Consider the following 27,566-nt stretch of genomic DNA (forward strand, 5'->3'; position numbering starts at 1 on the left):
TTGCAATGCTGCTTCTGCATCGACCATGCGGCAAAAAAGACTGAGGATATGACGTTGGTCATGCGCATTTGTACCCTGACGTCCTGATGTCAGTCAAATGCGCCTTGACCGACGTCAGCCTTACACTTTGATATTCGGGCCGACCGAGGACAGCAGACTACCCAAGTGTAAGGACTGCAGCAATGTGAGATGAAGAACATCAGTGAAACACTAAGAACATGTAACAAAAATTAACGCAGAACTTCTGTACTGATTAGGAAACAAAAACTTCAATATCTGAAGATGTATATAGTTTTCTGGGTTATTATTAAGTTAATAGGTTTTAGGTGAGTTTTGGGGGTGTTTCTTCTGTTTGAGTGCTTTCAAAAAAACAAAAAGTTATGCCAGATGTGGCATAGGCACAAACGGATATGACAAGAAACAACTGTATAAAAGACAACCTGCTGAATAGTATATGCATGTAACATAAAAGTTGGAACTAGACATTTAACAAAAAAACAGTTGTACACAAAAGATGGTAATAACAGGGTTACCCCTTCAAAGCATCTAAATCTCATAACATCTAAATTCAAAACACTGAGTCCACAACATCTAAAACTCATAACATCGAATTTCAAAACATTGAAAATGCATAATATGGAATAGTCTATCATCAAACGTGCCATAGTTTAAAACCTGTTATTCTTTTCATATCAGTGTAAGATGTTGTAGTTTTTATTTATATTTTGTAGGAATTTATACTATTTATATAGTGCTTATTTGCCACTCTGTATGTGGTTTTTAGGCCATACAATTTTTATTTTATTTATTTTACATTTGTTTACCAGGATAGTCCAACTGGATACATGTCCATTTTCAGCGGAGGCCCGGGGAGAAAAGCTCCACATAGTCAAACATACAAAAGGTTACACAAGAAGTTAGAAAACAATTAGAATATATAAAAAAAAAAAAGTGGTAATATATCTTATGTACATTGGTTTAGTAATGTTCCCTAGTATGAACTCACAGTTCTCACGGACAGACACAATTACAAGTAAGATTGTAACTCACAGTTAAGTCCCTAGTAGGGACTCTCAGTTCTCATGGACAGACGCAATTACAAGTAAGATTGGATACATAGCAAGGTGATGTGGTTAGATGTTATGATTATTACTGATTATGCTATTGTTTTTATAACTTAATCCGGGTTGGTACATGGGCATAGCCAGTTCATTTAGAGATACTGTTTGAGGTTTTGTTTGAAGAGACTTTTGGAGGATTTTAGGGTTATATAGTTGGCAAGGCATTCCACATTTTGCCAACGAAGTTGGTGAACAGGGATTCACCAGGTGAGTTATTAGCTTTGTGGTTTTGGACCAGTAATTTGTTGGCTGACCATAGGTATCTCAGGTTGCTATATGACTTAATATTATTTATAAGAGAGGGGGTATCTTTAGGGTGATACAGAACTTTGTGCGCTCTTAGGAGTTGATTGAATTGAATTAAGCTGGGCAGCTCTAGCCATTCTAGTTGTTTCAGGTTCTGGCAGTGATGGGTTCTATAGATGGAGCCAAAGGCAAATCTGGCAATATGGTTGTAGGTATGAGACAGCTTATTTAGTTCAGTTTTATTGAGGTTTGAGAGTACAGGTGAGGCATATAAAAGACTAGAGAGTAGGTGTGATTGGGTGATTTCAGTCCTAGCCAGTGGGGTTAAGAGTGTCTTGTTTCTATACAGTGATCCAAGCTTCTTGATGGTCTGTACGTTTTTTGACCTGTAGGTCAAATTTGAGATTATTGTCTATGATAGCCCCTAGAAGTTTAGTGTGTTGGTCTGGGAAGATAGTGGTGCCACTGCTAAACGTGACAGAGAATGAAAGTGTGGCAGATCTACTAGTGAGGGTGAAGAGTATAAGTTTAGTTTTATTGGGGTTCAGTAGTAGGCATTGGTTGGCGAGCCATTTCTCAAAAGTGTTAAATGTATTTTGGGTTAAGATCTGTAGTTCAGATAGGGAGGTGGCTGAACAGATGAGAGTGGAATCATCTGCATATTGAATTCAGGTAGCTTTAGGGATAGCAGTGTGAAGATTAATGATAAAAACAGAGAAGAGTAGTGGGCCTAGTATGGAGCCTTGAGGGACACCAAATGTGAGAGGTAGCTAACTGGAGAGTTTTCCCTGCCATAGTACTGCCTGTTGTCTACCAGTTAGGTAGGACTGGAACCACTGGATTGTGTGTGTTGAGGGAAATGGATTTTAGAGAAAGAATGAGAAGTTCATGGTTGACCGTGTCAAAGGCTTTTGATAGGTCAAGGAAGAGGGCAGCGGTTAGCCTATTGTCATTTCTGTTATTGTTTATGGCATTAGTAAAGGAAAGGAGGGCTGAGGTGGTGCTGTGGTATGGCCTGAAGCCATGCTGGGAATTGGATAGTGTTTTTCTGTGTAAAGTATTGCATTAGTTGCTTGTGTACATATTTCTCCATTATTTTGGATAGTGGGGAAAGAATGGCAAAGGGTCTATAGTTGGACATGTCTACTGAGCTACCACCTTTATGGAGTGGGATGACATGGGATATTTTCCAGAGGGAGGGGATAGCATTTTCGGATTAGGTTCTGTTGAGAAGGATAGATATGGGATATGCAATGGCATCTGCAGCTATCTGTAGGTACTCTGCAGGGAGGAGGTCAGCAGCGAGGGAGGTAGGTTTTAGTTTTTTTAGGAGAATTTTGATAAAACTAGTGGATATTGGTTAGAAGCTAAATTCGGGGTGATTTGTGGATAAATTAGGTGTGTGGTTTAAGTTTATGGAGGTTAGGTGATTTGCTAGGGATTGGATTGTTTCAGTGAAAAAGTTATAATAAGCGCTAGATATGGTCTCTGGGGAACTATGGTTACGGTTAGCCAGGGCTGGGGTGGTAGAACATCCGGGATGAAGTAGTTGATTTAAGCCTGCCCAGAACTTTTGGGGGTTGATTTAGTGTTTTTGTAGGAGATTATGTTAGAAGCTTTTTTTATCCAGTAAAATAGATTTTTTTGTGTCATTCCTGAGTTGACGATATTTTAGATGGTCAAGTGGGGCTGGTCCAGGCTCTGTTTCTAGCTTCGATTTTAGATTTGGTCTCTTCTGTAAGCCATGGTGCTGTGTTTGATCTAGATTTTATTGTATGTGCTGGAGCATGGGAATCAAGGATACTTAGGAATTTAGTGGGAAAAAAGGGAGCTACAGCCTCTTCTAATGGTAGATTTCTTAGTTCTGACTAGTCAACTGTTTGTAGTTCATTTTGGAATATTGCAGTGTCAAGGTTTTTTCTGTTTCTCACTGTTTTATATTTGGTCTGGTGAGGGTTTCCTACCTTATGTTTTATGATATAGGTTAGATAATGGTCGCTAAGGTTGTCAGGGAGAGTGCCAGCAGTATACAGCTGGGGTTGGTTGTTAACTAGGATCCAGTTCAAGATACTTTCCCTGTTGGTCGATTTGTTTATCCTAGTGGGAGAGGTTATGGTCTGTTTAAACCCAGATAAGGTTATAGGAGTGAGGGAGGGGGTTCAGAGGAGCAGGGGGTGTCATCGGTGTTAAAAGTCACCAAGAACTATGGTTTCTTGGGGATAAGTAGTGGATGACCAGTACAGGATAACCTCTAGGGTATTTAAGTTGTTGCCTGGCGGAATGTACCCAGAGATGATGTTTAAACATTTATACTGGTTAATCTGTAATTTGGTTATGAGAAGCTCAGCATTGTTGAATTGGGGTGGTTGAATGGTGTCTCTATTAACAGTTAGAGTGTTTTTGTAAAGGACTGCTATCCCACCTCCTTTCTTAGTAGCACGGTCTAACTGGTGTAGATTATATCCTGGATGTAGTATCTCCTTGTCGGTAGTACTACATTTTAGCCAGGTTTCCATACGACACAATGTCTGGGGAGTGGGTTGCTAGGAGGGAGGTAGGTTGGGAATCTTATTGTTTATACTTCTAATATTTAGGTGAAATGCTAGGATGGAACCAGTGGGAGTAAAAAGGGGCAGCTTGACTCTGGGGGTTGGGTGTTGTGGTAGGGGAGTGAAGGTTATTGGGAGTGGGTGAGTTAGGCTTGGGATGAATATCCCCGTGTGTTAAAAGGTTATAGTGACAGGATATTCTAAGCTTTAGGAGTTTATTAGTTTTACATAGTCTTATAGGTTCATAGGTTGGTATTAGGCTATCGGCCCTAGGGCCTATAAAAGCCTAGGCATAACAATTCCCTGGCTATTTCTTCCCACACTATTTACTTCCCTGGACCCCTGTCTAGCAGGGTGACTGACGTGATCCCTGGGGCGAATTTCCTTTCTCCTATCCAGTCATCAAGGTTCCTTTTGAAGAGACCCACAGAGGTGCTCTGCTTGACATGTATGGGCAGTCTATTCCAAAATCTGGGGAGTCTCTGGGTCAGGAACCTATCCCTCCTGCATGTTTTGTTTATTGTGATGACAAGGTTTAGATCCCTGGAGCGTGTGGCTCTGAGGGATTGGGATTTCTTTAAGTGTAGCATGTCCAACAGCTCTGGGTTTGACATGGCCTTGTATGTTAAGCAGAGATCGCCTCGGAGTAGACAATATGCGACAGAGTATAGCTGGAGTTTTTTAAGGTGGGTCAGCACAGGGCATCTGCTTTAGGCTTGTGATTCTTTTAGTGAGGTGTTTCTGCGGCCTTTCCAGTTGTTGAAGATGTCTTGAGAGGTACATACCAAATGAGGCGTTGTATTCTATAATGGGTCTAATCAGGGATGAGTACAGTGGGACAATGACCTCCTTTATTCTGGATGAAAAGCCCTTAGTGATGAGGTGTGCCACATAGAAGGATTTCCTGACTGTGGTGGCGACGTGGTTATTGAAGGTGAGACCACTGTCCACCTGTGTTCCTAAGTCTCTTATCACACTTTCGGTGTTTAGTGTACTGCCACCTATGTGGCAATTCACGGGTACATGTTTTTTCCCAAAGGGGATAACCATACATTTCTTGACACTGAGCTTGAGCCCATGGCTCTGGCATCAAGCATCTGTTTCTGTAATGCCCTTTTGTAGAGTATCCACATCATTTGAGGATTCAACAATGGCTCCCAGTTTGCAGTCATCTGTGAACTTTGTTAGCCAGAGTCCCTTAGAAGTAGATGCCAAACAAGAGAGGTGCCAGGACTGAACCCTGAGGTACTCCACTTGTCACTTGTCTGGAGCTGGATTTGGAGTCGGCTACTTTTACAGTGTGGGTTCTGTCAGTAAGCCAGTTGGCAACCTATCGAGTGATGTAGGGATTAATGCCCAGCTTAGTAAGTTTATCTCCGATTCCAGAGTGGGGGATGGTGTCAAGGCCTAAGCGAGGTCCAGATAGGTTGTATGGACTGCCTTACCCTCGTCCAAGGCTCTAGAGACTGATTCGAAGAAGTCAATCAGGTTCAGGAGACAAGATCGGCCCTTCACGAACCCAAACTGGGTGGGGTCCAGTGTTTTAAGGTTGCCAATGTCTTGGTTTATAAATTCCATGATAATACGTTCCATGGCCTTGCAGGTCAGGCTCGTCAGACTGATGGAAAGGTAGTTCCCAGGATCCAAGGTGGATCCCCCCTTGTGGAGTGGGATAACTGCAGCTATGCGCCACTCAGTGGGCATGAAACCTGAGGTGAGGGTATGATTAAACATGACACTTAAGCGAGGTGCCAGTTCATTTTGTAGTTCATGTAGTACACAGCCCAGGTTGTCATCTGGTCCCATGGATGCTGTATTCTTACCTTTGGAGAGTGCGTTTTTTACATGTGTGGCCTTTATTACCAGAATTTGGCAATCTTCCAGTATTGAGATGGGCCATTTAGTTACTGAGAGGGGGGTGAAGTTGGCTTTGTCTTCAGGATTGTGTTTTGTGGTTTTACAGGGGTGATATATTATTGAGGGTTGTATATTCGGTTTGCTGGGGATGGCACAGTGTTTGGTGTTATGCGTGTAATCGTGGGTGTCTGACCTTGTGGGTTGTGAAAACCATGGTCAAGTTATTTACTCGTAGGCAGCAAGATAGTAACATGGAAACAGTATAGGCATTAGGGTAATTACTATTTTTTTTTTACTTGTTTGCATTTTGTAAGGGGGGGTGGGCCAAATTTGATGGTTGATTGTACTAACAGGGTGTGGAAGAATGGAAGAGAAGAAAAATGGGTGTGGGGGGAGGGCTGTTCAATAAGTACAGTACAAGTAAGGCTGTACAAGTACGTGATATAGACATTGCGTGTACATTCTTTATGGTGATTCCGATACAGTGGGGTTAGAAAATTAACTTTTTCCTACTGTAGTGCAATCTTGGAGTTTGTATATTTAATTTATGGGGGGTGTTGGGGGCACAGCCATCCACATGGAGGGTGCAGGAGGGCTTCCCCCTTGCAGAAAATGTAGTAAAAAGTGTGTTTGTTAGTTTGGTGTTGTTACAGGTGGAGGGGATGTTACGTTCATCTGATTTGTAGTGTTCAATGTTGTCATGCAATGTTTCAATGTTATGAGATTCAATGTTATGCTTTTTAGATGTTTTGGGTTTTAGATGTTGTGGACTCAATGTTTTGAATTTAGATGTTATGAGTTTTTGATGTTTTGAAGTGTAACCTAATAACTATATAAGAAGATGATGCTTTCTATAATGTCTGTCAATCTGAATGGTCTAGCAAATAAACATAAAAAAAGAAAGAATACTGAACTATATTAAAAATGTACAGTGCAAACAGGTATGTTACAGGAGACATGCCTGGAAAGAAATGAACATGTGAATTTGATAAAGAAAAGTTTTCAGGATGGTTATTTCGTGGAATATCTGGGGCAAAGGAAAAGAAGAGTACTTATATTAATTGCAAGAGGAGCTCCAATAGTGATAGAAGAGGACAAAAGATAATAATGCAAGAAACACAGTGCTAAGGGGCTACTGGCATGGGAGGAGGGTTACACTGGCATGCACTTCCATCCCCCCTAAAACTGTTATAATGGAGCTTAAGAAAATACTGGCAGAAATAATCAGCTTTCAGCAAGGAATATTACTTATAGGTGGAGACTGGAATTTAGTTTGCAATAGTGGGGTTTAGAAAGGAAAATACAACAAAGGACAGTAGATTTTTTGAAGAAATTTATGAAAATGTTTGGCATGGAAGATGTGAATTATGTACTAGGAGTTTGGAGTGAATTTACAAACTATTCTCCAAGATACAAAAACTGGGCTAGGTTAGACAGAATTTATATCTCACAGGAACATGTGCATTTAATTGAAGGTTTTGAAATGCACCCAATAATTATTTCAGATCATGCACTAATAATAACTAAAATAAAAATGCAATGAAATAAAAATGAGACACTGGCACATTCCCACCTGTCTGTTGAAAAGAGAGGAATTTAAGAAATGGGTTTTGGAATTAATTAAGGAGCAACTAAAAAAGATAAGAAATTTCATCTGAAAATATAGCTAGGGAGTGGGAAAAATTAAAGTGGAGTTTAAAACTAGGGTGGAAATGAAGGAAAGGGAGATATGGTTAAGAAGTAACAAGAATTATTAAGAGGGACTGACAACTGTTAAAAGTATTGCAAAATAGGCGGAATCTCTCAGAACAGGAAAAGCAACAACTGCAGATTGCTTAACAGAAAACAAGGCATTACCTCAATAATATGCACGAGTTTAGAAAGGTTGTTTTTTGATAATAATTCTAGAGCACGAAATCTGTTAGCACAATGACTTGGGCAGCAGAAAATGGAAAGGGCTGTCACCAAGCTGAGGGAGCCTACAACAAGGAAGATAACAAGAGATCCTGTAGAACAGGGGTTCCAAACATGCAGCCTGCCACACTTCTATAAGCGGCATTTGCTGGTCCAGTCTTACAGTCAGCCGACCTTATGTTTTACATGATTGATTAATCCGGCCCCTCATCTTTTAAGATTATCAGTTATACTTTTGTATTTTTGTGCTTTTGTAAAGACTCAAATGGCCCTCTGCTTTTTTACATCAAACATATTAATCATGTTTTAAACAATGGCCGTTTAATCACTTCAACTATGTACTGGAAAGGTATTAAACGTGAACGAGATGTGGTAGGGCTCTCGCTTTACCTGTGCTTTGAGCACTAGTCTTCTTTTGTCCCTAGAGTCAGTTGCAGCATTATATTTATCCAAAAAAAATATATATATATATATATATATATATATATATATATATATATATGGAGAGAGAGATGTACAAACACACAGACACACACACACACACACACACACATATACATATATATATATATATATATATATATATATATATATATATATACTTACTCTGAATCCCCTCATCATGTTTTCAAAGATAAGAACAGTTAATGAAGAACATTGTGTGGTGCACGAAAAGTGGAAAATCTTGTACATTTTTGCTAAAGTGAATAAAACCAATTTGTATGACTTGTAAGCAAAATATAGCTGTGTCGAAGGAGTATAGCATTTGGCGGCATTACAGAAGCATGCATGCTTCTTGGTATGATGAATATAGTGGAAGGTTGCATGAAGAAAACATTAGGGAGTTAGAACAGTCACTCAAAAAGCAGCAGTTCGTGTTTAAAAGTGTTCATCAAGCCAGTGATGATGTAGTTCGTGCAAGTTATAGGACTGCACAAGAAGTAGCTGTCACTGAAGCCTTTTTTGGAGGGGAACTTCAAATAAAGAAATATATTTTGGTGGTCGTGGAAGTTATTTGCCTTGAAAAACATCAAGCATTTGCAAACATAAGCCTTTCAAGAAATACATCTGCAGACAGAATTAATGAATTATCAGAAAATCTTAAGTCAACTCAAAGAAAAATTTGCTAAATTTGTAGCATTTACTGTAGCAACTGAAAGTACAGATATAAGTGACACAGCACAACTTGCACTTTACATATGTGGTGTACATGAAAATATGCAGGTTACAATTATAAGGTTGATTAGGAGTATATATAAAGGATCGGAGGTGAAAACTGAAGTGGGTGGGGTTCTCTTTGATAACTTCTGCTCGAGTAGGGGAACCAGGCGGGTTGTCCGCTTTCCCCTTTGTTGTCGGCATTATATTTAGAACCACTGGCAAACCAAATAAGGGACTCAGAAATTGAAGGATCTCATTTGGATGGTAGTCAGGAAAAACTGGCTCTATTTGCTGCTGATATTATTTTATACATGACAAAACCAGAAAGGACGTTACAGTGCTGCAGAACACTTTAAGGCCGTTTCAAATCTTCTCAAGATACAAAATTAAATGAAGCTAAAACAAAGGCAAGTGCGGTGAATAATGTACCCACATACAAATTGCTCCAACAATATCCATAATTATAACAACATGATAAAATGAACTATTTAGGAGTATGAATTAGAAATTACTATACACAGGTCAGGCATATTTTTATCAACTAAAGGAGAAGCTGTGCCTAACAATTAAAAAATGAGTTGAAGGATTTTATCTGGGAGGGGAAGACAGCAAGGATCAGGTCGGATAAGCTGATTCTTCCAATAGAACAAGGCAGACTAGGATTACCCAATTTAAGGGGGCATTTTAAAGCAACACAATTAAGGCTCTTATACTTAGCACAAGCAGAAAACTATAATTCAAAATAGAAAGGAATGATGATGATACAAGGGGGAATCTCAAGGAATAAGGAGAAATTGGGATTTTGGATGCAAACTCTTAAGAGCAACAAAAATCATATAGAGTATTATATTCATAAAGAGCAGAGAGTATTCCAAGAAGTAAACCAGCATTAGAATGGAGAAAAGAGATTTTGCCAATAGTCTAGGCTGTGGTTAGGTATACAAATCAACGGCCAGGGGGGGCTGGAATTTACTGGAGAAAACTAGCGAAGGAACAAAGGTATTGGGAGCAAATAACAAGAAAGGGAAAGGTAACAGAAAGGAAGAGGCCAAGAATTTATTGGGACTGCAGGTTAGAGATTGCCTTCCCTATCACGGACAGATAAGAGTACAGACAAAGAGAAAAAAATAGGGGCATCTTAAATGAAGGATCAGCACTGGTAGAATTTTTAATAGAATCTAGAGCAGAGCCTGCCTTTAAAAAGGAGTAATTAGTAAGCATATAAAATACTGTATGATAATTATACGAATCAATCAGAGGAGCTTAAAAAGGACTGAGAAAAGAGACTGGATAAATGATTCACAAAGAGACAATGGGGGGATGTATACCTTCCAAATATGCAACAAAGTCTAGAAGATTTAGATCTTTACCTGGAAGTGTTTAAATGGCTATTTTTATACCCCAAGTAGACTCCAAAGAGTTTTTCCTCAGGTGTATAGGAAATGTTGGATGTGTGACGGGCAAGAAAGAGGAGACTGGGAACATATTTTTGGGGGAATAATGAGCTGGCAGACTTTAGGGATTACCTGTGGACTACACTCTTGCAGATGCTGGGTGAGTGGACTGAATTGACTGCAGAGATGATTTTTTGAGCTATGATACAGAATCGGAACTGCCTAGACATAGTAAAGCCCTGCTGAGTCTAATTATGGCGGCAGCCAAAAAAGCAATTGCTAGAAAATGGAAAACAAAGTCTAGACCAACTTTACTAGTAGTAGTAAATATAGTAACAAAGATAAAATAACTGGAATTGGGATCTTTAGAAAAGGGAAGGAGCAAACTACATAGGAAAAAAATGGGAACTGTGGGAACAATATACGCAGAGAACGAACAAGGTTTAAGAGGCAGGATTTGAATAAGCCATATAATGCTTCACTAACAATGACTGGATAGATTGTAAGTGATGTATGTTTGCAACTACAGTAGTTTCAATGGTGTCTGTGATGTATAATATTTGCAAATAAAGTGGTGTCAGTGTTTGTTTTTCATTTATAGAAATGTAAGATTGCCTATGTCAAACGTGATCATTTAATAAAGATGTTTATTGGAAAAAAAGATGCAACAAGAATTATTTAGAGAGACTGACAATTGTTAAAGTATGGAAAAATAGGGGGAATCTCACAGAAGAAGAAGAAGGGAGCAGCTGCAGAATGCTTAACAGAAAATAAGGGGCTACCTCGATAACATGAGTTTATAAGGACTGCTCTTACGCAAATCTTTTTTTTTTATGATAACTTTAGAGCAGAAAACTTTTAGCACGATTCAGGCAACAGAAAGTAGAAAGGGCTACCACCAAGCTTAGCCAGCAGATAACAAAGGATCCTGTAGAAGTATTAGAAATATTTCAGAAATTCCATGAAAGTCTGGATAAAACAGAGAAATATGGAAGTCAAGAAAAGGTACAAATGGAAATGTTTATGGAATAATTAAATATGTGAAGGTTAGACTAGAGGTGGCTCAATTACTAACAGTTAAGACAGGAGGAGATGAGATAATAACGGTGATGTACAACCAATGTACAGGAAAGTCCCAAGGAATAGATGGTATTCCTGTGGAATTTTGGAAGCTACGACAGAAAAACTGATAAAGATTTGGAAGGTTTTGTTCAACAGTATTTTAAGAGGAGGAGAAGTACCAACATCCTGGAAGAAAGCAGTAGTAGTTGTAATACCTAAAGAGGGTAAAGAGCCATCAGAGTCAGCTTCATTCAGGCCCATTTCAATGCTAAACCATAATTATAAACTGTTCATGTCTATGATGGCTAAAGTGATGCCAAAACTGACAGATATGGATCAATGTGGTTTTGTGGAGGGGAGACAAACATTTGACAACATTAAAAGGATACTGACTATCCACAGGGAAACAGAATGCAAGAAAATACCACTGTTGCTGGTGGGCCTTGAAGCAGAGAAAGCATATGACACAGAGTAAGCTAGGACTTTGTGAGAAGAGCAATGGAAGCAGTTGCATTCCCTGATAAAATTATATGGCTGATTGGGAGGATTTATGAGCAATCAGAGGCAAATTAAAGTTGGTGGGGTCTTCTCTGATAATTTCTGCTTCAGAAGAGGAATCACTAAGAGGTGTCCTCTCCCTTTATCTGCACTACATTTAGAATCACGGGCAAAAAAAGAAGGTACTAAGAAATTCAAGGATATAATTGGTATGGTAGTCAAGACAAGCTGGCTCTATTTGCAGATGATATTATTTTAAGCCTGACAAAACCAGAAAGGGACATTACAGTGTTGTGGAACATTTTTGACAGTTTCAAATCTTTTCGGGATACAAAATAAATGAAGCTAAAACAAAGGCAATAACAGTAAATTCTGTACCCACAAACAAATTGGTTCAGCAATATCCATATTTATATGGAAATGATAAAAAGAAATATTTAGGAGTATGGCTTAAAAATGATTCCGGTGTGGCAGCTAAGGAAAAGATAATTACAAAAACTAAGAAAATGGAAGCTCTTTTTATGGTTATTGATAGTAAGATATAAGCAGTTAAAATGTTTTTAGTCCCTTTAATCTTATACACAGGTCAGGCATATTTTAAGTTGTAGATAGCAATTAATAAAGAGCTGAATAAATTTATCTGGGAGGGGAAGACAGCAACAGTCAAGTGGGATAAGCTTATTCTTCCAAAAGAGCAAAGCAGATTGGGATGACCAAATATGGAGGAGTATTTCAGAGCAACACAGCTAAGGCTCCTATAGATAGCACAACCAGAAAACTAAAATGTGGAAAGAGATGATGATGAAATGGGGGGGGGGGTCAAAAACCATGGAGAGACTGGGATTTTGGATGCAGACCTTCAAGGAGAATAACAATAATCATAAAGAATACTATATTCAGAAAGTATCTGAAAGTATCATAAAAACTAAGCCAATATGGGGGGAATGGAGAAAGAAGATCTGGCAGATAGGGATGACTGCAATTAGGGATACAGACAACAGGCAAGAGGGGGCTGGAATTTATTGGAGAAAACTGGCAAAGTAACCAAGGCATTGTGAGCAAACAACTAGAGAGGGAAAGGGAATAGAATGGGAAGATAACAAGAACTTATTTGGACTGCAGTTTAGAGAGCAACTTCCCTATCAAAGATTGATATCAGAGTATAGGCAAAGAGAAAGAAATAGGGGGGTCATAAACAAAAGATCACCACTGATAGAGTTTTCAGTAGAATCTAGAACAGAAGCTTCCATTAAGAAAGGAATAATTAGCAGAGCATATAAAATATTGCATGATAACTATAAGAATCAATCAGAGGAGGTTTGAAAGGATTGGGAAGAGAGATTTTGGATAAGTAATTCACAAAGAAACAATGGTGAGATATATCTCCCAAATATGCCTGGGAAGAGAGATTTTGGATAAGCAAGTCACAAAGAAACAATGGAGAGGTATATCTTCCAAATATGCCACAAAGTGTAGAAGATTTGGGATCTTTGCTTGGAAGTGTTTACATTTTTATACCCATATTAGACTCCAAAGATTTTTTTCCTCAATTACACAGCAAATGTTAGAGGTTTCTTGGGGAAGAAAGAGGTGAATGGGAACACATTTTCTGGGAGTGTATTGAGTTGGTAGACTTTAAGGACTCCGTGCAGACTGCTCTGTTAGAGATACTGGGTGAGTAGACTGGTGTAACTAGGGAAATAATTTTTTGAGCTATGATACAGATCAGAACTGCCTAGACATAGTAATGCCTTGCTGAGTCTAATTACGGTGGCTGCCAAAAAAGAAATTACTACAAAATGGAAATCAAAGTCTAAACCAACGTTACTAGAAGTAGCGAAGATAGTAACAAAGATAAAACAACTGGAATAGGGATCTTTAGAGAAGGGTAGGAGCAAATTACATAGAAAAAAATGGGAATTATGGGATCAATAAATGCAGACGAGGAATGAAGTTTAAAAGAAGGCAGGATTTGAATGAGCTATGTAATGCTTGACTGCAATCACTGGATATATTGCAAGTGATGTATAATGTTTGCAGCTACAGCTGTGTCTGCATGGTTTGTAATGTATAACATTTGCAACTGGAGTTATGTAGGTGTGGTTTATTTTCATTTACATAAAGTACGATTGCTGTGCCATGCATAATTAAATAAAGATTGTTTCTTGTTGAAAAGAAAAAAAAAAAGCTCCACACTGCAGAAGAAACAACACAGGTTTAGACCGGCACTTCTTTTACATATATCACTGGAGGATTCATCTCAAAGAAGTATAGCTCTCACCTGCTTTGTTCAAAAATCAGAGAGAATTTTTAATTATTATTGAAATTTACTTAACAAGATGGTAGGACCAAACGTTCTTCATCAACATGCATTTTCCGAGCAATAAGGGGTATGAGGATATCATGAATGAAACAAATATGGCCGACACCAACCTGAAGGTGAGGTGAGATACACCACACCATACAAAATAAAAAGGAAATTAAAGCGCGACAAAAGCAACCCATAATTAATGTCACTGCCAACAGCAGCAGCAGACTTGTGCAAATGCAGGAAATGCAAACCACTATAAAAGAATTCTGTATGCATTTGGAGGTAATGGACACATGCAGCACAATGAGCTTTAGCAAAGGGGGGAAAAGCCAAATTACCAAGACCAAGAGAAAGAGACTAGGTTAATAAACACCACTCAAGATTAATGCAATTTAAATGTTACATTTACTTCTATAAGGGACAGACAGTGGGGGTAACAGCTGTAAAAGATTGAGTGTGACACGCCCTGATATGTCAGGCAGTGTCAGCAGTTCAAACCACAATATTGTTGAACAAACACTAACTCCTGAAACATTGGCAAACTGAAATCTGCCCTACAGTATTATCAGCCACGTTCAGTAATCTGCATTACATTCTCTCAGATAAAAAGATACTGTAAGAAAATTAATGAGAACTAATTTACATGCAATTAATTCACATTTCCATGAACAGATTCAGGTAACGGCTATGACAATCAGTTCTGAGTCAAAGCACTGTGAAGATCAGGATTATGCAGTATTCTGCTCAATGCTTCTGCATATACCAATTTGTACAACAATCACATAAAAAATAAAAACTAACAATCATAATTTTAAACACCAGCATTCCATATTGGACTCTAGCTGTTATGCACCCATGGTATATAAGCAACTTGCAACTATTGGGTTCTCAACTTTAAATGGTACCTAACAATACAGAGGGATATACCCACTTTCATGACATTTGTGACCTCGGCTAGCTTTGCGATAACCAATAATATACATTAACATTTAAAAAGAATAAAAAGACATATTCTGCATATATCTTTAAACTTAAATTACTGACTGTGGCATACACAATGTCCCTGAATTTAAGAGATGATGCAAATAAAAAAAATAAATGCAAATGTACACTCCAACTCCCCATCCCCCTCCCCAAATATTCAAATCTTTCCCACACACATTTAAATCTTCAGGGAATATATGCTTCCAGTAGAATGCCACTTAATCTAAGCATCCACTACACTTGCAACAAAAAAAGATTCTACATTCCTTCTAAGAAATTAATCAAGACAGGAAGTTTTCACCACCCTTCTTATTACAATCATTTTTTGGGGATCACTTCATCATATGCCATGCCTTCACCATCTTAAATAAGAGTGTAATCCATTAGAAAAAAGATTCTGGAATTAATTCAGTCAGTAATTCTCCTGCGTTTCTGCAAACACTACAGCAATGGCTCTTATCCTGTTTACATTGGGAAAATTTCCCTGTAAAAGATATCCAAATCTGTTTCAACAGTATACTGATCATGACCAAATGGATCAGAAACTTAAAATGGAACTGGAAGGATAAGTACTTAGCTTATTACCTGTCATTTTCAATGCAATAGTAGGACTAACATACCTTTCCTTGGTCTTCCAATTTTTTGGGCTCCATTTTCTATAAGCAAAATAACAAAAAATCAGATCAATTAATAATATTAATACTGCAACATCTACAGAACAGTTTGGAGGGACAGGTATAGCTCAGGGAAGATACTGCTGCAGTGAAACAGACTTCCCATCTAAACATCACCAATTTCTTCCTTATACATATTAAAGCACATCTGGAAAACTATGGACAGGAAACAGAAATGTTACAGAAGGACAGCTCCCTGTACTAGTAATGGACAGGGACAGCTCCTAAATGTTTTATCCCATGCATGGCTCCCCTCAATTTATCTAAGTTAGAATCCCAGTTATTCTCTTTAGGGGTAAAATATAATTATAGACCATGGGATAGGTAATACCAATCACTATCCAAATGAGACTGGTTTATTCATGCACAAAAAAGGGAAACTGGCTAGGCTTACAATGGCCCACAAGGGCAGCTAGCCCTAGTACTTACTATGAACTGAGTAACTCGTCAAATAAATCTGTACCAACAACCGATCATATACCAAGATTCATAAACTGTCAAAATCAGGATCATTTTATAATAATTACTTGAAAAAAATCTATCAGCCCACGTTCCAAGATCCCCATCAACATGCCCATTTTGAACTGGGGTAGTCTACGGTGTAGATCATTTGAAAAAAAATAACACAAATCAAGTTATTTTAAATATAAACAATATAACTATAATGCTGCACTCACCAGACTTTATCAGAATGGCAGCTGGAAAAAATATATGGGAAATTTTGGTCAATCATGTTAGTTTTAAATATTTTTAAAAAACATATAAAATTAAAATACAGTAACACAGAATTTCCTCGACAAATTACAATGTCAAAAACTGATATTTATGTAGAACATGGCATCTAATCTCACAAACAGCAAATACATTAGTGATGTCAAAAGAGGCCATAAAAATTCATCACAGGTTACAAAAGGTGGATTAGTTATGAGTGATGCACTCTTAAATGGAAACTTCCTTTCAGATATCTTACTTATGTAAGTATCCCTATAACACAACATGCTTCAGACCTTTTAAAATCAGAAGTGATTAATTCATGATCTCCTCCCAGTGCTAGGTGGCACTGTCTTGCATTATTTAAGTAAACACCCCTACAACCCAAACTCCAAGCTTCCAAGATATCTGGCTGCTCACCGAGTAACAGCTTAATTCTAGCTCTCCAAGTGTGAAACCAGAAACTTAGCAAAGAATTCCAGTGGACCTGGACTTCTCGGTAAATTTCAGTAACTGGCTAGTAAATGCACTGCCTGGCTGCAAGGAAAAAAGAAATACAGAGGACCTGAGGCAAAATCAGCTACAAAAGGCAAGAAAAAAAATACTAACTGAGAAGAATATTGCAGCTATTTAGTAAAAAGCTGTGCAAGTTTCAGACATGACTTTCAGTAACCTACAGGAGAGGAGAGTATAAGGCAACTACATACAGAGTTGACTAAAATAAATGAAGCACTGATGGAGTATAATAACTAAAACAAAAAAAGGCTGGAAAAAATGATAAAAGTTTTAAACAGATATTCAGATAACATGATAAAACTGCAAAACTCAGAGGTCGAAATGAAGAAAAGGCTGGTTGAATATGAGACTGCACAAGAAAAGGTGTCAAAAAAGAAAAGAATTAGAAGACGGAACACATAGGGTTAACCTTAAATTTTCTGCTGTACCCAAGGAGCTGAAAGGAACAGACCATATTAATTTTTTATCAAAGCAGAAATAAACAACTGGACTTGTACTCCACAACATGAATTAACTGAAAGAGCACATTTTGTGTATGCTCCAAACCCAGCTATGAGAAAACAACCTAGACCTTTAATACAGCAGATGCTTCTTAGTAGCAGAAGGAGTTGATTCTGGAAAAACTGTGGCAGAAGGACAAAGTACTAAAGTGGAGCACAGCAGAGTGTTTGAGGAGAATGACTACTTATTTGAACGCCAGGCAGAAGAGGAGTAAATTTATTCCATTATTCAGAGAATGTAGAGAAGCAGGAGTAAGACTGAAACTGCTGTACCCACCTATCTTCAAGATATTTTTCCTAGAGGAACAAAATCATTTTTTGATGAAGTACATGCTAAGGAAAAATACAAAAGTCTGTCCAAAAAAAGCAAGCTGTGAAACAGAAGGAGATTCTAGTTCTTGTTATTCTGGTAATAAAGAACATAAAAAGACTATGCCAATGATACCTTTTCCAGTTTTTCAATGGAAAATGCTTCAGAGGGGAAAAAAAGCACAAGTGTTGACTTGAAAAATCAAGAGTATGTTCTCAATGAAGCAGAGACAGGGTTTGATAAAGATGAAGAGGAACAGAACAAGAGAACCTACAAATATTGGAGATTCTTGGACTTTGTTAAACTTGTAGGGGGATATAAAGCATTATAACTACTTCATGTTATGAGTGTTTGGAGAATAACATCAGCAACTTGGAAACTGACAAATGTGGGATTACAAAGCAATAATTATATTTGTGAAATATGACAGAACAAGAAAATCTGGAAATATTGAACTTTGTTAAACTTGTAGCAGACTCTAAAGCATACGCCCTACATCATGTCATTAATGTTTGGAAAAATACTCAGGAGAGGAGAATAGGAAGGACAGAGTTACCTTAAGTAAAACAATTTTTTCTTAATACTATTAGTTTGATGGTGCAAGGTTTTATTTGCATTTTATAAAGTTTTGCAGTCATTTTATGAAGAATGGTGACACTAATATTAATAGGGGCTCCTGTTTTTTTTTTCTCTTTTTTCCGTTTCTCCCTTTGTCTCTCTTTCTCCTTGTTCAGTTTTAGAAACGGAGGAATTACAATGGAAATGCTTCTATGTGGCACACCTCATCACTAAGGGCTTTTCATCCAGAAAAAAGGATGTCATTGTCCCACTGTACTCATTCCTCATTAGACCCATCACAGAGTACAGCGACCCATTTGGTATGTACTGGAAAGGCTGCAGAAACACCTCACTAAGAATCACAGGCCTAAAGCAGATGCCCTACGCTGACCGACAAAAAACTCCATCTATACTCTGTCGCATATCGTATACTCAGAGGCGATCTCTGCTTAACATACAAGGCCAAGTCAATCCCAGAGATGTTGGGCATGCTACACAAAGAAATCTCAATCCATCAGAGCCACATGCTCCAGGGACCTAAACCTTGTCATCACAATGAACAAAACATACTGGAGTGCTAGGTTCCTGACCCAGAGACTCCCCATACTCTGGAATAGACTGCCCATACATGTAAAGCAGAATGCCCCCTTGGCCCTCTTCAAAAGGAACACTGATGACTGGATGGGAGATAGGAAACTTACCCCGGGGATCAGAAGTCCATGGAAGTAAATACTGTGGGAAGAAATAGCCAGGGAATTGTTATGGCTAGGCTTGTATAAGTCCTAGGGATGACAGCCTAGTACGAACCTATGAACCTATAAAATAAATCTGGTTAAAACAGCACGACAAAAGAAAAATTTGTGTGCTTTTTCTCATTTTTACATAGGGGACTGGCAAGGTTAAGGCTTAATCTTATAACAAGTTTTAAGAGAAAGCCCTAAATCTAAAAAGAATATTGAATATTGTAAGGCCTTTTTTCTAGTTAACAAATCTATGCTTGGCAGTTTTGTGACTGGTTTTCATGCCTCTAGCAGACAATCTGATAAAGAGAAATGGCTTGGAGAAAATGTTTCCTAAACTCATTCAAATATTTTCCCAGCTAAGACAGCTATAAAGATAAGACAAACCCAGACAGCATGTAAGGTTGTACCAAGTGTCTTAGCATGGATAACATTTCTATTAAGTTATCTCAAAGCTGTGTGTGGCTGACAGTTTGGAACATCTGTTCCATTAGAAGGGTAAAACTTCAATATCTGAAGATGTACACAGTTTTGCGTGTTATTACTAAGTTAATAGGTTTTGGGGGGTATCAGGAGGAATTTGTATTTTTGTTTGAGGGTTTTCATTAAAATAACAAGTCCTGTAAGATGTGACATAGGCTCAAACGGAGATGACTAAGAAAGAACTGTATAAAAGATTAACTTGCCAAACAGTACATGTATGTAATGCAAAAGCTGGAACTAGACATTTAACAGAAAAGCTGTTATACATAAAATGTGGGAATAACAATTTTTCAAGAATATGAAGTTTTCTGTAATGTCTATAAACTTGAATGGTCTCACAGAGAAATATAAAAAAGAAAGAGTAGAGAACTATATTAAAATTGTAGAGTGCAAATAGCTATACTACAGGAGATACACTTGTAAAGACCTGAACAAGTCAATTTGACAAAGAAAGATTTTCAAGATGTTAACTCAACGGAATACCTGGAGCAAAGGAATATGGAAGTACTTACATTAACTGCAAGATGAGCTCCAACAGTGATAAGAAGAGGACAAAAACACAATAATGGTAGATTTGTAGTACTAATGGGAAATGGCAAGGGAGGAAGATTACACTGGCATGTATTTGTATTCCATCTGAAACTGGCAAAATGGTGCATAAGAAAATTCTGAGAGAAATACTCAGCTTTCTGCAAGGAAAATTACTTTTGATTTCCAACAGTGAAGATGTGTCTGGGGGGGGGGGGGGGCAGAAGGGAAAGTGCAAGAAACAGGGTATATTTTTAAAGAAAGTTAGAAAAAAGTTGGCATGGAAGATGTGCACTCAGTAGTAGGAGTTTAGAGTGAATTTATAAATGCTCCCCAAGATACAAAAACTCGGCGAGACTAGACAGAATTTATATTTCACAGGAACACGTGCATCGAATTGAAGGTCTTGATACACACCAAATAACAATTTCAGATCATGATCCAATAATAACTAAATTAAAAATAAACACACAAAGTAATGATATAAAAATGAGACACTGGCACTTTCCCACCTATCTGTTGAAAACAGAGTAATTTAAGGAATGGGTAGTAGAAATTATTCAGGGGGTATTAGAGAAAACAGAGATTTCTTCTGAAATACATAGCTAGGGAGTGAGACAAAGTTAAAATGGAAATTAAAAACAGGGTGGAAATATCAGAAAGGGCTATATGGTTAAGAAGTAACAAGAATTAATGTGGGACTTTTGTACTTATTAGAAAGCAAAAACTTCAATATCTGAAGGTGCATATAGTTTTGTGTGCTATTATGAAGTTAATAGCATTTAGGCAGGTTTTGGGGGGTGTTTCTTCAGTTTGAGGGCTTTCAAAAAAAACAAAAAGTTATGTAAGATGTGGCATAGGCTCAAATGGATATGACAAGAAAAGTACAGTTTTGTACCTACCATAAATGTAGATGTTCGAGGATTCCATTGCTGCAGTCCTGACTATTGGGTATAGTCCGCGTCCCAGTCTGCCCGAATACCAGAGTATAAGGCTGACGTCGGTCATGGCGCCTTAGACTGACGTCAGTACGTCAGGGTACTAATGCGCATGACCGACGTCATTTCCTCAGTCTTTTCTTGCCCCAGATGTCAGAAGACCCAAAAGACAAGTCCCAAAAACCTGCCCCAAAAACATGTACAATATATACAAGTATATATACAAAAATATAAGCATGTAAACTCACCTACACAACCACCCCTAAACACAGAGGGAAGGAGGGATGGTAAATTGGACTGCAGCAATGGAATCCTCGAACATCTACATTTATGGTAGGTACAAAAGTGTACTATCTTCCTGCTCTTCCATTCCTGCAGTGCTGCCTATGGTGCAGAATCCCAAAGCAGAGGAAAGGGAGGCTGGCAAATTATTAGGAAGTAGGAGCTGATAACATGCCTTGCAAAACAGCAGTGGCAAAACCAGCCCTAGACTTAGAGTAGATAGGAAGATGATAATGCTTAGAGAAAGTATGCACTGAACTCCAAGTAGCTGCTTCCAAAATATCCTTAGTTGCCACCCCCCTTAGAAATGCTGTTGAAGTGGCAGTAGCCCTAGTGGAATGAGGCCTAATCCCAGCTGGAATCTCCTTGCCATGATGGGAATAACAAAATGCAATGCAAAGCCAATCCACCGGAAATAGTTTGTTTTGACACAGGCTTGCCCTGTGAACTCAAAACAAAAGAAACAAACAACTGCTGAGACTGCCTAAAATCCTTAGTCCTGCTTAAATAATATCTCAATTGCCTGTGTACATCTAAAGTGTGCAAAATCTTTTCCCCTTTATTTTGGGGATCTGCATAAAAAGTAGGCAAATGAATAGTTTGGTTTAAAGCCACACTAGAAACCACCTTAGGCATAAAGGAAGGATTAGTGCGTAATGATACCCTATCCTTATGGAGAAATCGAAAAGGGCTCTACTGCCATAAGGGCCTGCAACTCAGACACCCTTCTTGCAGAAGTAATGGCCAACAGAAAAGCAGTCTTCCATGACAAGTATTTCAACTCAGCAGTAGCCATGAGCTCAAAAGGTTAGCAAGTAAAGTTTTCCAACACAAAATTGAGATCCCAAGCAGGAGTAGGAGCTCATTGGGGTCTTATATTCTTTGCCCCTCTAAGAAACTGCTTGAACAAAGGATGCGAAAACAAAGGTGGGTCACAATCATAATGAGCTGAATTGCTGCAGCATGAATCTTAATGGAAGAGAAGGACAAACCTTTGTCCAATAACTCAGTAAGATATTGAAGAGCCACACTCCAAATTAGGCTCAGAAATCTCCAAATTCTTTGCTGTACTCCAAAATAAAAATCTCTTCCATTTGTCTGCGTACACCTTCCTTGTACTAGGTCTTCAAGCTTCCATAATCACATTTAAAACTTGCTGAGGAAGTTGAGACCTGCTGTGCTTCAAGAGAGAATATGCCAGGCTGTTAGATGAAGAGAGTGAAGCTTGACATTGAGCAGATGACCATCCTTCTGAGATAACAGATGAGGAATCAGAGGTAAAGGCCATGGAGGCTTCCTTGCAGACTCGTGGTAGTGGATACCAGTGTTGCGAGGCCAATCTGGAGCTATCAAAATCATCCCATGGCCTGTCTTGTCTGACCTTTAATAATACCTTTGGAAGAAGAGGCAGAGGTGGAAAGGCATAGACATGAAGGTTTTTCCAACTGAAAGACAGAGCATCCACTTTCCAAGCTGTGTGATGAAACCCCTTTGTGCAATGCTTTGGCAGCTGGTGGTTTAGTGGAGAAGCGAACAGATCTATGTCTGGAGTGCCCCATGACACTGTCAATTTCTGAAATACATGAAGATCCAGTTTCCACTCGTGGGGATCCATGATTTGTCTGTAACACATCTGCTAGGGAGTTCTGTGCTCTGGCAGAAACCTTGCCTGAAGAGTTAGTTGCGGAAGCCGCGCAGTCTCCCATAAAATCATTGCTTGCCTGCATAAAGGATAAGAATGTGTTCCCCTTGCTTGTTGATGTACCACATGACAGTTGTGTTGTCTGTTAGAATCAACACCTGCCCTGGAAGAAGTAACTCATGAAAGCCATCAATGCAAACTGGACTGCTAACATCTCCTTCATGTTGATATGTAGATGCTGTAGTCTGGCAGGCCACTTGTCTTGTATCCACTTTCCATTTAGATGAGCTCCAAGCAGTGTCCGAGGCATCTGTCGTTAAAATCTGACTAAGCCTCTGGCGGGTCACAGAGAATCCCTTGTTTAGGTGACATTCTGAGCCCACCACAAGAATTCCTTTTGAAGGCAAGGTATTATTTGAATGACAGTGTCCAAATCCTGGCAGTGCTGTGTCCATACATTTTGAGATACCATTGCAGCTTCCTCATATGCAGTTTGGCATTGGGAAGCACCAGAATACAAGATGCCATGAACCCTAATGCTTGAAGGACTGTCCTTGCAGTCAGCACGGACTGATGAGATAGTTGATGGAAGTAAAGTGACAGACTCTTTTGTTTGTCCGGGGTTAAAAAGGCCATCTGGGCTGCTGTATTCAGTCTCACACCCAGAAAGCACATGTCTTGAGAGGGTACTAGACTGGACTTTATTTCGTTCACAGAATACCCCAGGCATCTTAGCACTGCTATGACATATTCCAGATGCTGTAGAAGGTCTTCCTTTTCTTGAGCCAGAATCAGGCAGTCGTCCAAGTAAGGATAGATTTGAATGCCTGAAGCCTGAAGTAAGCTATCACTGGAGCCAGAACCTTTGTGAATACTCTGGGCAGTAGATAAGCCAAAGGGCAATGCAGAGAACTGATAATGAAAATCTCCAGTTGAAACCGCAGATACTCTGCAACCTAGCCTTATAGGCACATGAAGGTAAGCTTCCTTGAGATCTAAAGTTACCATCCAGTGATCTTTGGCCAGCAGAGGTAACAGTTGTTGTAACGTCAACATCTTGAACTTAGGAATGTCCAGATAAGTGTTGAGGATAGATAAATCCAAAATTGAGTCTCCACGTGTTCCCCTTCTTTGGTACTAGGAACAGGCGAGAATAAAATCCGAAGCCCTTTCTGATACAGGACTGGCTGAATGGCCCCTATCTGGAGTAACTGAGAAACTTGCTTGTGAGCCTCTTTTTCTTTGTGGAGGAGGAACATCTGGCATGCCTTTGAAAGGGGCATTGTGTGGAAATAAAATCTGTAACCGTGATGAATGATATCCAGCACCCATCTGTCTTGAGTGATTAAATCCCAATTTTCTTTGAAAGAGACAGTCTTCCTCCCAAAGGAGCTGCCAGGCGAGAATCCACTGGCAGGCATGGTTAACCTTAAATTTTCTGCTGTACCCAAGGAGGTGAAAGGAACAGACCATATTAATTTTTTATCAAAGCAGAAATAAACAACTGGACTTGTACTCCACAACATGAATTAACTGAAAGAGCACATTTTGTGTATGCTCCAAACCCAGCTATGAGAAAACAACCTAGACCTTTAATACAGCAGATGCTTCTTAGTAGCAGAAGGAGTTGATTCTGGAAAAACTGTGGCAGAAGGACAAAGTACTAAAGTGGAGCACAGCAGAGTGTTTGAGGAGAATGACTACTTATTTGAACGCCAGGCAGAAGAGGAGTAAATTTATTCCATTATTCAGAGAATGTCGAGAAGCAGGAGTAAGACTGAAACTGCTGTACCCACCTATCTTCAAGATATTTTTCCTAGAGGAACAAAATCATTTTTTGATGAAGTACATGCTAAGGAAAAATACAAAAGTCTGTCCAAAAAAAGCAAACTGTGAAACAGAAGGAGATTCTAGTTCTTGTTATTCTGGTAATAAAGAACATAAAAAGACTATGCCAATGATACCTTTTCCAGTTTTTCAATGGAAAATGCTTCAGAGGGGAAAAAAAGCACAAGTGTTGACTTGAAAAATCAAGAGTATGTTCTCAATGAAGCAGAGACAGGGTTTGATAAAGATGAAGAGGAACAGAACAAGAGAATCTACAAATATTGGAGATTCTTGGACTTTGTTAAACTTGTAGGGGGATATAAAGCATTATAACTACTTCATGTTATGAGTGTTTGGAGAATAACATCAGCAACTTGGAAACTGACAAATGTGGGATTACAAAGCAATAATTATATTTGTGAAATATGACAGAACAAGAAAATCTGGAAATATTGAACTTTGTTAAACTTGTAGCAGACTCTAAATTATACGCCCTACATCATGTCATTAATGTTTGGAAAAATACTCAGGAGAGGAGAATAGGAAGGACAGAGTTACCTTAAGTAAAACAATTTTTTCTTAATACTATTAGTTTGATGGTGCAAGGTTTTATTTGCATTTTATAAAGCTTTGCAGTCATTTTATGAAGAATGGTGACACTAATATTAATAGGGGCTCCTGTTTTTTTTTTTCTCTTTTTTCCGTTTCTCCCTTTGTCTCTCTTTCTCCTTGTTCAGTTTTAGAAACGGAGGAATTACAATGGAAATGCTTCTATGTGGCACACCTCATCACTAAGGGCTTTTCATCCAGAAAAAAGGATGTCATTGTCCCACTGTACTCATTCCTCATTAGACCCATCACAGAGTACAGCGACCCATTTGGTATGTACTGGAAAGGCTGCAGAAACACCTCACTAAGAATCACAGGCCTAAAGCAGATGCCCTACGCTGACCGACAAAAAACTCCATCTATACTCTGTCGCATATCGTATACTCAGAGGCGATCTCTGCTTAACATACAAGGCCAAGTCAATCCCAGAGATGTTGGGCATGCTACACTTAAAGAAATCTCAATCCATCAGAGCCACATGCTCCAGGGACCTAAACCTTGTCATCACAATGAACAAAACATGCTGGAGTGCTAGGTTCCTGACCCAGAGACTCCCCATACTCTGGAATAGACTGCCCATACATGTAAAGCAGAATGCCCCCTTGGCCCTCTTCAAAAGGAACACTGATGACTGGATGGGAGATAGGAAACTTACCCCGGGGATCAGAAGTCCATGGAAGTAAATACTGTGGGAAGAAATAGCCAGGGAATTGTTATGGCTAGGCTTGTACAAGTCCTAGGGATGACAGCCTAGTACGAACCTATGAACCTATAAAATAAATCTGGTTAAAACAGCACGACAAAAGAAAAATTTGTGTGCTTTTTCTCATTCTTACATAGGGGACTGGCAAGGTTAACGCTTAATCTTATAACAAGTTTTAAGAGAAAGCACTAAATCTAAAAAGAATATTGAATATTGTAAGGCCTTTTTTCTAGTTAACAAATCTATGCTTGGCAGTTTTGTGACTGGTTTTCATGCCTCTAGCAGACAATCTGATAAAGAGAAATGGCTTGGAGAAAATGTTTCCTAAACTCATTCAAATATTTTCCCAGCTAAGACAGCTATAAAGATAAGACAAACCCAGACAGCATGTAAGGTTGTACCAAGTGTCTTAGCATGGATAACATTTCTATTAAGTTATCTCAAAGCTGTGTGTGGCTGACAGTTTGGAACATCTGTTCCATTAGAAGGGTAAAACTTCAATATCTGAAGATGTACACAGTTTTGCATGTTATTACTAAGTTAATAGGTTTTGGGGGGGTATCAGGAGGAATTTGTATTTTTGTTTGAGGGTTTTCATTAAAATAACAAGTCCTGTAAGATGTGACATAGGCTCAAACGGAGATGACTAAGAAAGAACTGTATAAAAGATTAACTTGCCAAACAGTACATGTATGTAATGCAAAAGCTGGAACTAGACATTTAACAGAAAAGCTGTTATACATAAAATGTGGGAATAACAATTTTTCAAGAATATGAAGTTTTCTGTAATGTCTATAAACTTGAATGGTCTCACAGAGAAATATAAAAAAGAAAGAGTAGAGAACTATATTAAAATTGTAGAGTGCAAATAGCTATACTACAGGAGATACACTTGTAAAGACCTGAACAAGTCAATTTGACAAAGAAAGATTTTCAAGATGTTAACTCAACGGAATACCTGGAGCAAAGGAATATGGAAGTACTTACATTAACTGCAAGATGAGCTCCAACAGTGATAAGAAGAGGACAAAAAACACAATAATGGTAGATTTGTAGTACTAATGGGAAATGGCAAGGGAGGAAGATTACACTGGCATGTATTTGTATTCCATCTGAAACTGGCAAAATGGTGCATAAGAAAATTCTGAGAGAAATACTCAGCTTTCTGCAAGGAAAATTAATTTTGATTTCCAACAGTGAAGATGTGTCAGAAGGGAAAGTGCAAGAAACAGGGTATATTTTTAAAGAAAGTTAGAAAAAAGTTGGCATGGAAGATGTGCACTCAGTAGTAGGAGTTTAGAGTGAATTTATAAATGCTCCCCAAGATACAAAAACTCGGCGAGACTAGACAGAATTTATATTTCACAGGAACACGTGCATCGAATTGAAGGTCTTGATACACACCAAATAACAATTTCAGATCATGATCCAATAATAACTAAATTAAA

At 38.5% G+C, this 27,566-nt stretch overlaps 1 protein-coding gene across 43 annotated transcripts in view; it reads right to left on the minus strand.

The window, feature by feature from the left end:
- The window catches only part of LOC122809254 (titin-like), a 3,339,665-nt gene that overhangs the window by 1,344,026 nt on the left and 1,968,073 nt on the right, over nucleotides 1–27,566 (minus strand). For all 43 annotated transcript variants that reach the window (XM_044080625.1, XM_044080596.1, XM_044080621.1 and 40 more), the window contains 2 exons: nucleotides 16,449–16,469; nucleotides 15,718–15,753 (listed from right to left, as the gene is read on the minus strand). In XM_044080625.1, coding sequence (XP_043936560.1) covers nucleotides 15,718–15,753; nucleotides 16,449–16,469 — 57 coding nt within the window. The remainder of the gene's footprint in view (nucleotides 1–15,717; nucleotides 15,754–16,448; nucleotides 16,470–27,566) is intronic.

Source organism: Protopterus annectens, chromosome 8.part0, assembly GCF_019279795.1.
Source record: "Protopterus annectens isolate FY-2018-M chromosome 8.part0, PAN1.0, whole genome shotgun sequence".
In the NCBI taxonomy this organism is placed as follows: domain Eukaryota; kingdom Metazoa; phylum Chordata; order Ceratodontiformes; family Protopteridae; genus Protopterus; species Protopterus annectens.